At 38.8% G+C, this 12,387-nt stretch overlaps 1 protein-coding gene across 1 annotated transcript in view; it reads left to right on the top strand.

The window, feature by feature from the left end:
- Positions 1 to 9,981, top strand: part of kctd2 (potassium channel tetramerization domain containing 2) — a 10,948-nt gene extending 967 nt beyond the window's left edge. Inside the window, exons 2-6 of the mRNA XM_005725943.1 lie at positions 152 to 260; positions 345 to 436; positions 597 to 692; positions 2,169 to 2,294; positions 5,218 to 9,981. Coding sequence (XP_005726000.1) covers positions 152 to 260; positions 345 to 436; positions 597 to 692; positions 2,169 to 2,294; positions 5,218 to 5,247 — 453 coding nt within the window. The 3' untranslated portion in view covers positions 5,248 to 9,981. The remainder of the gene's footprint in view (positions 1 to 151; positions 261 to 344; positions 437 to 596; positions 693 to 2,168; positions 2,295 to 5,217) is intronic.
- The last annotated feature ends 2,406 nt before the right edge of the window (positions 9,982 to 12,387 follow it).

A 12,387-nucleotide genomic window follows, 5' to 3' on the forward strand; every position in this document is an offset into this window, starting at 1 on the left:
ATTACACGAAAAATGGCAAATTTTACATTAACGAACTTCAACGTTAAAGACAAAAAATATGGAAATTTAATAGAAATAAACAATACAAAACATGGAACTTGCTCCTCTGTTAACATGGAACTTGCTCCTTGGAACCTGTTCATTCTTGCAGGACGAGACAGGAGCATATCTAATCGACAGAGACCCCACGTACTTTGGCCCTATCCTGAATTACCTTCGGCATGGAAAACTGATTATGGATAAGAATCTGGCAGAAGAAGGTAAAAAGCAAAAGCATAATGCAGAGCTGTCAGTGAGCAGCATCTCAGACACCAAATAACACATTCATTCGATTTGTGTTTCAGGCGTTCTGGAGGAAGCCGAGTTCTACAACATTGCTTCCCTGGTGAGGCTGGTGAAAGAGAGGATACGGGACAACGAGAACCGGACATCTCAGGTAAACAAAACTAAACCAAAATAAGTCTTAGTGGCTGACTTTCTTCCAGTGCAAATATAACCCAGCTAGCTTGTAAAGTGTTCAAACAAAATGTGTGCCTGCCTGCAGATTGTTGGTGCTTTTTCAGTAATGCTCTGCGTGCCTTTGCTGTGTCCCTCAGGGCCCTGTGAAGCATGTGTATCGAGTACTACAGTGCCAAGAGGAGGAACTCACGCAGATGGTCTCAACTATGTCGGACGGTTGGAAGTTTGAGCAGGTGCAGAAAACGCAGCTTTTAAAATATATGTCATCTTTTAGTTCACGCTTTAGTTGATTCGACGCTGCAGTTTTAAGCTCCGCTTGCCCTGAGATGTATGCCAGCACATTGTCAGGTATTTATTTCCACACAGGAAAGACTGGGGCACAAAATGTTTTAATCATGAGAATGGATAGAATAGAATGGATACTAAAAGTACTTCATTTGGTCTTGACCTGAATCTGTATGCATTCAGACTCTGTCACCTTGTAGTTTCCTCTATATTAGTAATCATGTATTATCAATATGAACCTGTATCAATTTTTTGATCTTCAAAAGACAAAAAAATCCCCCAAAAAAAGATCTTTGAGCCTTATAATGAAGGTAAGTATGAATTAAACCCCTGACATTAGTAATAGCTGTAAATAATTCTAGTCATTGCCACATGTGACTACTCCGCAAAGGTCTGATTATGACTATTTGGTACTTTTAACTTTAATAGAAAATACCACATTTGTTGCATTTATTAAATTTAAAGAGCTAAAATAACACAACTCATTTGCCTTTTTTAAATTACCAACAAACATGACAGAACTAGTAGCACTTTTAGGCCTACTGTGAAGCAGTTGCTATGAAGCTCTGCAGGAAACTTTGAGCTCTATCCATGTTTGTGAAAAATAACCTGAAGGCCTCAGTCACACTCGTCTAGAGACCGATTGGCAAACCCTTGGCATCCTCCAGTTGCTAGGGGCAAATGTTTAATCTTCAACCACCCTCAAGCACCGGCATGTTACAGTTGGTGCTCAACAAAGCCAATGTGGTCACCATAAACAAAGCATAAGCCAGCGGCTTTGGCTGTAAAGGCACACCTGCTTGTCCACAGACTGCTGATTTATTTTGTTTTTGAGTTTCCCCAGTGATTTTAACATCTTTGGAAACCATAGCCAGGGTAAGTTAAATAAAGAAAAAGTTAAAATTCCAAAATGATATCCATCAAGTCTTTTGTCAAAGCGAGAGTGAGTCACAGAAGCTGAGTTGCAGGGTGGCCATCCTTGCTGTAGGGCAAAGAAAGAGGTCATGAACAGACTACAGAAATGCAGTGATATATGTGCTGAAATATTGCCGTAAGTCTATATTGGCAAATAAAATGTCATTTATTAATTGTATCTAATCCCTTTTTTCAGGCTGAGTATTCAAAATAGGAAAACTTAAAATCATTCAGTTGTTTTTTTGTTTTTGTTTTTTTTATATAATGAATATTTCTTTGTTTGATTAGGGGTTGGTTTTTTTTTTAAATGTTGTTGTTGTTGTTTTTCAGACATTTTCAACAGTTTCTCTAAAACGACAACAACCAAAAGTAAATAGCATGGTAGAACTAAATTAAATGGAAAAAACACAAGTTATTGACTGAAAAGGTGCAGAGTGTGAAACGTCTTGGAAAAGTAGGCTCTCTTTTAACTCCGGATCTTTTGTTTCTTTGCCCATCTCCGCCCTCAGCTTATAAGCATCGGCTCCTCATATAACTATGGCAATGAGGACCAGGCTGAATTTCTGTGTGTAGTTTCCCGGGAACTCAACAACTCCACTAATGGCATCGTCATTGAGCCCACCGAGAAGGCCAAGGTAAGTCGACATTTCATACCGTTGTTCAGGCTGTCTGAACATCTCCTGCAAACTGCAGCGAAGGACCGTGTTTGTGTATTAAAACCCAGTTTATAAGCCACAGAAGCTACAGGATCCATGTGTAGGAACCAAAGCTGCACTTGAATCGTCCAAAACACTAAATCCTACTTCCTTTTGCCCATAAGTTTCCCTTGACTCGATAGAAAATGTCACAAGGTCACTAAAAGATCTGAAGAGGTTTTAATGAGCTCAGAGAGAAGCTAACTACTCTGACGCTAGACTCCTTAATAATGTGGCCAGATGTTGTTGATGTGAGTCTGCTGTGTTAAAACCACAGTGCCCCAAAGATGGGCAAAAAATGAGCGCATCGTGGATACGTCACCCCATGAAATGTTTCATATAAAAGAGGATCACTGGTGGAAAATTATTACTTCATTATCTAGTTTGTAATCTTAAAGAACAGGGAGTGAAACAGCTTATTAAGTGGAATTAAATGCATCCCACAATAAGTTTGTGTTTTTAAATGGATGTTAACGACCGGCAGTGCAGTAAAGCTGTATGCAAGACACTTAATGCGAGATACAGCCTACACAGGTGTCTGGATGTGCTGTTGATTCTTTTCTCTCCAGCATGCTGCCAGCATCCAGCATGCCAACAACCTGGGCTCGGTCAACATCAGTCAGTCTCAGCACGGTGACCTGATGGTTTAGGGTCCATACTTGAATTTCAAATTTAATTCCGATACCCTGGAAAATGATCCATAATCGATGCTATTTTCAATACCAGGGCAAGATTCTTAGCCCATCCTGTGGTAACAGAACTAAGAAATAACAGAAATTATTTTTTTAAAAGCTGGCTACAGCAAAATAATAAGAAACATATTTTTATAATTATTATCTTGTTTACATACAACGTCCACACTGCTCCACCTTGGTCTGTAGCGCTTTACATCCACAGTTTTCTCTTCAGGCCTGAAACCATCCTTGACTAAAACCCAGAGACAAACTGCTGGGAACTTAATTTAAAACATCCATTCTCGACATGTTTCATGACATAAAACTTGAATAGTTTATTTTCACTTCCTGCTGAAGAGATGCGCCAGTATAACTTCTGCCTTTATTTTAGGTTCAGTGTGTAAAATCTCATATTTTTCAGTTTGGTCAACTGGATTGTGTAATCCTCCCCCTCTCAATTCAAGTGCTTAACCCGAACTACAGTAGATACAACATGGGTAATAAAGGTAGCACTGAAGCACCTTCCTTGGTGTTTGTAGAATTTAATTATACTTTCATTTTACTTGACTCAGTGAGGAACCTTCCTAATGAAAATATTTGACTGTTGGACCATAAACCAGTCCATGCTGGATAAGACTGGGTAGAGTGGACCTTACCATCTCATGTGGCTTCTGCTCATTTGGGTGTTTTTCACAAGCAGCCTCTCTGAAAGTCAAAATGCATCTGTATGAAAAAAGCATTTTCTGAAGTTTGAGACCTTCACTTGGTGGAAAGTTCATGTTATACTTTTACCGTAGCTCAGTTTATTGTGCTGTATTAAATACTTAATGTGGAAGCTTACGCTACAACAAATACAGGAGCTAAATATAACCGTATGGATGAGCTCAGCTAGAAATAGTCTGTGTGCTGGCAGCCAGGATGCCACAAAAGTCAAGAACCTTCTGAACTTTACTGACCCGCTGCTGTTGTGTTCAAATCATTTGGTATCGCTTATCTTCATAGTTCTTACCTGCTTAACAGTGAGTTAACAAGATCTGCAAGATTATTTTCATGTATGCGATCATATCCATGAAATCAGTGCAAAGACTCGGATTTCATTCATTCCTCTTGTGTCTTTTTTATGGAACTGAGTTGGTTTACCAGATGTTATTTATCAATGAAAGCATGTTTTCTCAACTATAAAGCATTATTGACCAAGTATTCATTATAAACTTTTTTTTAATAACATGCACTCTTGCAAATGACCAGCAGGGGGCCACTCCTGTAGTCTACGTTGTATACAAGTCTTTCGGGAAAAATTTCTACTTCTCACTTGATCCACTAACTTTCCAAGTAATCTAATGCTGTTAATCATTAGTTTCATATTTTATTAAATCCAACATGCTGCTTTTTTTGAAAATTAGTTCCTGTTTTAGACAAAAATAGGTGATAAAGCAGGGTATGATTCAGATTTACAAATCTGTATCAGGATACTGGCGTGCTGCATCCTCAGTTTCACATCCATAATTATGGTGTCCAGGCTTTTCCCTCAGCGAATAACAATTTAAATAATTTCCTATGCTCTGGCTGAAAAAGGGAAGCTAATGCTAAAAGGAAACTCAGATTGCTTTGACTAATTGTTTGTTTTGGACAGATTTTAGCTGGACAAAAACCCCAAGCAGTGATTCTGCATCTGCATTCATTATGAAAAAGTATGCAAGGAATGAAATTTTGTTACAACTGGCTCAACAGAGGATTAAATTATTTTAAAAATAGGTTACATATAACAGTAAAAATACTATAGTGTACTGGATAAAGCGATGGCATAGAGAGTGGAAAGTTGTAAAAAGTGGCGTACAGCACACTGACTGCTGAAATATTTCCTGGATTACAACATTTCAGTCTGTCTGACCCTCTCTTTGTTCTCCTAAATGTCTCAGCAAATGTGACACATAGTTTCTGAAGGGAAAAAGCAAAGATTTGAGAATGCTGTCTGTGCAGGAACCTGAACACCACTGCTTTTTATATCAGTTTAATCAGTGTACTAAATTACCTTTATCCTGTGACTTCATCTGGAAAAAGGGTTTGCTAACACTGCCTTTTTATTGCAAAAAACCCTCAAAATTCAAAGTGTTGTTTTTTCCTTGCTTTTTCTTAAACGTCTTGTTTAAATGTTTGAAAGTGGTCTTTTTCCTGTCTGCCTTTCGCAGATCCTTCAGGAGCGAGGCTCGCGGATGTGAAGAGATCCTGAGCTTAACAACAGTTTATCAGCAACAACCACGTTGTTGTCGAACATTTTCTTCACTTTTCATAAACCCCCTTCCACCTTTTACTATCATCATCATGATCATCTGCCCCTTCCCTTCTCCTCTGGTGTGCCTTTCCACAGCGGGCGCTGTTGGCATCCCCCACAATCCTTCAGTGCTACAACGTGACCCTGGCTTGTCGTCTCGTCTCTCCTTCTTCACTTTGGAAGAGAGACGACGGGTTCAGGGCTTTTCCTCGTTGCAGCTTTTTGTTGGACAGTGTGACAGGAGCGCAGGCTACGACGCTGATATTAGCCTCTTGTTGTTCTCAGTTGGACGGACAGAGCTACCAGAAATCATCGTCTCCATCTCCACCTCGATTCTGGATCTCCATCATCGTTATCAGACGGGGTATTTCCTCTTGTCTTACACATCTGGCTCTGTTGATTTAGCAGAAACCTCCTCAGGACTCTCAAAGGACATAAAGGAATGAAAACACTCCACTTACTGACCGAGAGAGCATCGACTCCTCTGCAGGTGGAGCCCGAGACGGAGCAGTCGCAGGCGGATGATGCACGGACCGATCACTCATTATGAGCTAACCTGGAGCGGCATCTTTTCCGCGAACCAAGAAGTCTCCAGTGGCTCCTTTTGATCTGTAAGAAAAGAACATACATGACTAAAAAATGGACTTACCTACACTAGTGTACAATTTGTCAAGGCATGTGAGGAATCTATATAAATCTATATAGGCTACATGATGAAATTATATGAAAAATTGAATGCAAATGGTGTAATTATTGATTTCTGTATCATAGTTGTGATATATTTACATATTCTGGTGGTTGAGTCTATTTAAACAATGGAGAAAATATCAGTTTTCCCACCCGCTAAAACGGGTGTGAATTTGTGTATGCAGTGCCTCTCTGCTTTCTGTTCATCCTGAAATATCACCAGTTTTTCAGCTGCACGTTTTCTGTAGTGTTCCTCAAAGAAAAAAGAAGATAACACCGGTAAGTTTTCTCTTAAATATCCAACTTTAAACTATTGCATATCTTAAAATTGTAATTAGGGATAAGGAAAACTACTGTCATTGTCATTTGTCCAAGTAAAGCGTGGCGGAGGTTGGACTGTGGCCAGACTGTATGCTGCCTCAAAACCCTGAAGCACCCCTCTCCTCTCGGGCCTCGTGCTATTCTCTTTGCCAATATTCACTCACTTTGCAGCTGCCTCTTGTTGCCACACCAAAATGACTGTGTTGTCTTACACTCTGCAGCACTTGTAGCAACCGTGGCGCAAGCTAAACTGTACCGCTCACCACTTAAAGCCCTGAGATACCTGAGTTTTATACGCTGTGTAAACAACGCTGCCAGCCGGGAAGTGAGTTCAGTTTTCATGAGCTCGAGAGCGAAGCCTTAGTAGTTTGGCTAAAGTGTGTTGTTCTTGTGCTTAACATTATGTTGATATGTTATTGTGCTGTTTTTGACACTTTCAAAAACACTGCAACAACATAGAAATCTTCTGTACACAGGCCAGGATGTGAGCTTGATTTATACTTCCACACTGTAACAGCTGCTTGGTGGTAAATAATGGAGTATATTACTTTTGCAAACGTAATGCATATAATGGGGTTATGGGGGTTACAGGGCTAATCTAGGAGCAAGTAACCTGCCTGAATAATTCAGTGTCAGTTGCCTGCTTTTTTTTTTTTTTAGTAAACTATTAGTGGCATAGAAAGAAACCACACTAGCTGTGAATGCTAACAACAGCTTAGCAAAATTGTAATGCAGAAGTATAAGTCAAGCCTTAATCTGTGCACATGTGCAAGTGAAGTGGCTCGTACTAAAGCGAAAACGGTGATTTGTCAGTTGACAGAAAATAAACAGGGATCTGTTTTGGCCATTTTAGCTCTAGAGTTTTATTCTTGAGCTCTGCATGAGTCACATTTCAGACTAATCCTTATTTGTCCTACATTTGGGCCTTGGTTCAGCCGCTTAGCTCATCATTGAACTGAAACAAGCTCCTTTAGCTCCCGGATCCTGGACTCTAGTCTGATTGGCTGCCTCTCGTAAAGACAAACTGAACTTTTGGCTCCCTGGGATTACTTGTACATAAGCTCACCTCATTTCATGAAACTTTAACTCAGCTTGATGATAGAACCCACCACTGTAGCACAGTAGGTCCCCTTTAATCTGCCACAATTGGATATCAAGTCACTTATCAAGCAGAAAGGACAACTGATCTTTCAGTTTTCTGCTTTTTCTTTTTCATATTTATGTAAATTGAATATAGTTTGGTTTGGAACTGGATCGGTGCTTCCTTAATTTGTAGTTTATCACATAATGAAAATTGTAAAACATTTCTGGAGTCCAGATGGTTCAAAATGGGTTCATGGGCCTTATCAAAATTGGGTAATTAGTCACATTTATTTTAAAAAGAAAAATCCAATAAAATAGCAAAATACCTTTTTCTTCTTCTTGGTCACACATCTCACTTCTTACATTTTGGCTTCAGATGGCCCACCTCTCACCTTTTGAGCCTATTTTCAATCCTTTTTACTCAAATAATCAGTAACTGTTCAGCCAGTATTCATTCATTTGCTTATGAGCAAGAAAATCAATTTTACTAACAGGTGATGAAGAAATGCACCTAATTCTCACACTGAAAAGCGATATTCTATTTCTGCTCCATCAGTGACTCACATTTGTTAATTAATTATTATATTTATTTTATTCTGTCAGTGACTAATCATTTCACCATCTGGGGTAAATGCAGCTCGTTCATGTGAGCAACTTGATGCAAAGTTTGAGCCATATTTGCACATATCAGAAGGAAAACTGAGAATCATGTTGTTCACATTTTAATCAAAGATGAGGAGCGCTCTGTCATTATCGCAGACACCTATTACTGGCATTGACCCCTTTGGTAATCCATCCTTTGTATAAAGAATTTATTTGATGCAATTATGTTGTACCAAGCATGGGGAAAAATAATTTATTGTATTGGGGAAAAATGGTACCTTAGACTTGCTAAAAATACTGCTAAAAAGGCCCAAACATGTCATTCAGAAGCACTTTTGTTTCCTCCCTTGTGGTTTTCTTGGCCCATTCGAAGCACCTTGGGTGTTGATTCCCTTCGTTTTTGTCCAGTGTTGTGCCTTTGACCTGTGTTGTGCACAGTTGTACTCCCCTCTTATCATAATGTGCCTCTCATACCTTAAAAAAGCCAGGAGGCACGTATCTGAGGTATCATGTATACTGTGGTCTTTTTATCCTGGTTTTTATTGTTGGTGTTTCCGTAAGAGGCGAACCAAACGGAAACACTACCCTTGGCGTTATTTTATTATAGGTAAATTTTACAAATTGCTGCTTTCTTTGTGCCATTGCGTTCCAGCTCAATCCAACCACAATCTCTCACACTCCTGGAGGTTTTACATTTCTGTTGTGGTGGTTTGTTGGCATTGTTGGTGGAGTGGACGACAGGAAGTCCAGTCCAAGCTGGTTTCCCTTTTTTTTGCTCGTATCTTAGTAAAACTCCAAAAATGCACTTGGCAATTAATTTGATGTCAAACTTATTTTATTGTGGCAGCTTCTTTTCTCCTTGACCTGCATGCTGACGCTACCTACAATGGCCCCATTTTTAAGTGTGTGTAACCAATATTTAAAGCACTTAACGTACCCTCGTGAACCCCGGTTTGGTCTCACCATGGTTGCAGTTTGGTGGTTTCCAACTTGATTTTTTTTTTTTTTAAACTTTCTTTCAATGTTGCTTTTAGCCCAAGAGCTTAGGAGTATCAGTCAGTTTATAGACTGGAAATGTTGGTATTTAAAATGACAAAAGAGGTGATTACATGGCAAACGTTCAAGTACAGAAGCCTGAAAAAAAGCATCATCGCAGATATTTTGCTGGTGTCGTTAGCTTCCCATTAATACAACAAAACTTTATCTTTTAATTCATTAAATTTTTAATTCAGCAAGTTAAAATATAAAAAATATTGTAAATAGAACTAAATATATCACAGACTGGTAGGGTGGGAGTTTGGGCTAGCTACTGCTATAAAGGAAAAAGATACACGGGATTTATGAAACAAGAAGAAACATTTTTAATGATAAAACTGCCAATTTAAAGTTTGTTTAGTAGATATTAGCATTTTAAAGCCAAAATTAGAATTCTAATTATTCAGTGTAATGGGTTTAACACATTTTTATTTAAAAAACACACAATCAGAAGATTCTTTTGGAAATATAAATTTTATTGTTAACTGCCACCTCTGTGTTAAGCTAATTAGCTTTTAAGTTCTTGTTAGCATCTAGGTAGCCACACTATCTTCATGTAGTAACTAGCAAAGCTTTAGATTAATTTTTTTCCCCCTGAATTTAAATATAATTTAGCTGAAACTAAACAAAACCACCCGATCATCATGAAACAGAATGTTATACAATAACTTATTTTTTTAAATTGTCCTGCTCTACAATAATAATGTCAGCGTTTTGTTTAGCCACTGTGAGAGTGTTAGCGTGTTGATGTTAACTCTTTGTTTTATTTCTTGAGGAATTAAATAAACTGTTCAGACAAGCTAAAATGTTTTTAAAAAGTAGAAATATGCAACCAAAAAAGTTGGGAACCTCTGACCGAGCTAAACTTGGCAGTGTGTTTATCTCAATATTTTCTTCAAACCATATTTTCTTTAAACAGAGAAACAACTTTTGACCTGTTTTTGTTTTTTGTTGGGGGTTTTTGGGGGAGGGGGTTGTTTTTTGTTGTTGTTTTTTTTACGTTCACCTGTGCTAGTTACTCAACAAATAACATGCAATGTTAACAAATCTGCAAAAAATTACTCGTGAAAACATGAGAGCATGCATTGTACTAGAGATGTCGTGTACTGGATTTTGTCTGACCTCTGTGTTAGTGCAAACTAAATGTGATGCATGGTGGTGGGAAGCAGAGGGACGGCATGGCTCTGTGGTTTGTAGGTGTAGATTTTTTTAAGTGGAACAGTTGGTCTACAAGTCGACGTATTCGCCTACTCACAACTTCTGTTTCTTTGTCGTTTTTGTATCTTTGTCACGTCAATTGATCTTAAAAGTAGAAACAAGAGTTAGCTTTAATCACATATTACCCTACTGATGATATTGCAGACGTTTCCACCCCCATAACCTTGGTTTATATAGCATTTATGTGACCTGCAGGTCAACACAAAACTAAAAAAAAAAAGTTTTTTTTAAATTGATTGATCATTTTGCCAGTTAACCTGTAAACACCTGCATGCGTTTGTGGACATGCACACTTGTACACTCATTTAGACGTATTGATAATGTCACCTATTAACTTACTTTGTGTTCATTTATCAACAGTATTGATGTCAAATGTGAATATTGTTAACTGAGACTGTGGAGAAACGTCTGGAAGCCGACAAAACATTTTGTCTGATTGTTTGTTTCACTTTTATTTATTTCATATTTTCTGAATTTTGTCTGCCATGTAACAATTTTAACAAAAACCCAGTCTGGTTTTTATTCATAAAATGTGTCTGTGTTTTAAATTGTGGCTCACTGACTATTTGTTCGTTCCTTTGAGTGTGGAATAAAAAAAATAAACAAAGTGAAGTTCATAACAAAATATACGTTTTGGAAATGTCTGTTTGCAGCCAAATTTGAATTCTAGAGACAAAGCTTTAAGACCTACCACAATATTAAAACCATCTGACTAGCATTATCTAGGTCTTTGTGCCTTTAGAAACACTTTAATCAGTCTGGGTATGGACGTGGAACCACGATCAGTGGTCCCGTGGTGGTGAGTTTCCATCACACTCTAACAACAGTCCTTTGATATGTGGAGTCTGCATGTTGAAGCCTCGGGCTTAGATTTTCACTCATCACTGCCATATATAGCACAAAAGATGGATGAAGCCAATACAGAAGTGCCTTAAACCTGCATTCTATTTAATGACCAGCAGGGACCCTTATAGTTGCAGGAAAACTGCCCTCAGCTCCCTCTCTGTTACCTCAGTAAATACCCTTGTAATGATTTCCATGTGTTAGTCTCCAGTTTCAGGTCATATTGAGCTTCTCATTAGCAAATTATGGTCATCACAGGTGTGAAAAAGTAGGATTGTCCAGTCTAACAACTAGCCAATCAAGTTGTTAGTCAATGAGCTTGTGGTTTCACAGCCTTCCAAAAGCTCAAGATGTCAGGATCAAAAATGTTACCTTAAGACTTCACAACAGGACTTCACTCACCTATGGGTGGTATCATTGTGGTGGCATCTGAGCCTAGGAGGTTTGGTTATCAAGCTCCATCCATAAACTATAAGTGGATATGATAACTGCTAATTCGTGCTGTAATACTGGACGTACTTCTTAGATGCTATGTACCACACAGGAAGCCATTATATATTTATCAAAAGCAGCACCAATGCTGTGGTGAGATTCAATTCAGTGACTCCATTTAGCACTGCTTTATCCCTTGCAATGAAAGCAGGTATTCCCCCTAACATTAAACCTTAACAGCAAACAAACGGGTGTTCAAAGATCACCCACTTGAGAGCTGGTGTGAGTAGTTGTTTGGTGAGTGAAGCCACAACCTCAACTAGAAGTGTGAACACTTTGGTCTGCAACAATGTTTAGGTGGGTAGCAAAGTTGGAATGCCAGAACTCAAGGTTGTATCAGCTCATTGCTACATTGTATAGCAAACCAGGGGCAGATCTAGATACATTTTCTAGGGTGGCATTGAAATCAGATGGGGTTGGTTTTATGTACTGTATAGCCTATACGATGAAGATTCCTTCACAACCACCAAAAAAGCCCCAGCTCAAGCTGCAGCTCTTGCCTCTCCTGAATATGCTGAATTATTTTAGTGGTGTTATGAAGTCTGTCCTTTTTCAGAAAAAAGGAGGGAGGACGACATGTACTGATGAAGTACATTTCAAGACGGGACAACATGGAAAAAAAATCAGCAACATTCCAGAAAAACCAAAGTCTCCAGCATTTTGACGCAGCTAAACATCATCTATGGAACAGAAGGGATCAACATGGCAGCTGGAATGACCTCCAAACATAGCTGGACTGGCCATCGGTATGGAAAGGGGAGGCAAGAGGAGGAGAGACCGAGGCGGCCGCCGGTCATAGTGGCAG

Source organism: Pundamilia nyererei, unplaced genomic scaffold (genome assembly GCF_000239375.1).
Source record: "Pundamilia nyererei isolate P.nyererei 1_Seehausen unplaced genomic scaffold, PunNye1.0 scaffold00017, whole genome shotgun sequence".
In the NCBI taxonomy this organism is placed as follows: Eukaryota; Metazoa; Chordata; class Actinopteri; order Cichliformes; family Cichlidae; genus Pundamilia; species Pundamilia nyererei.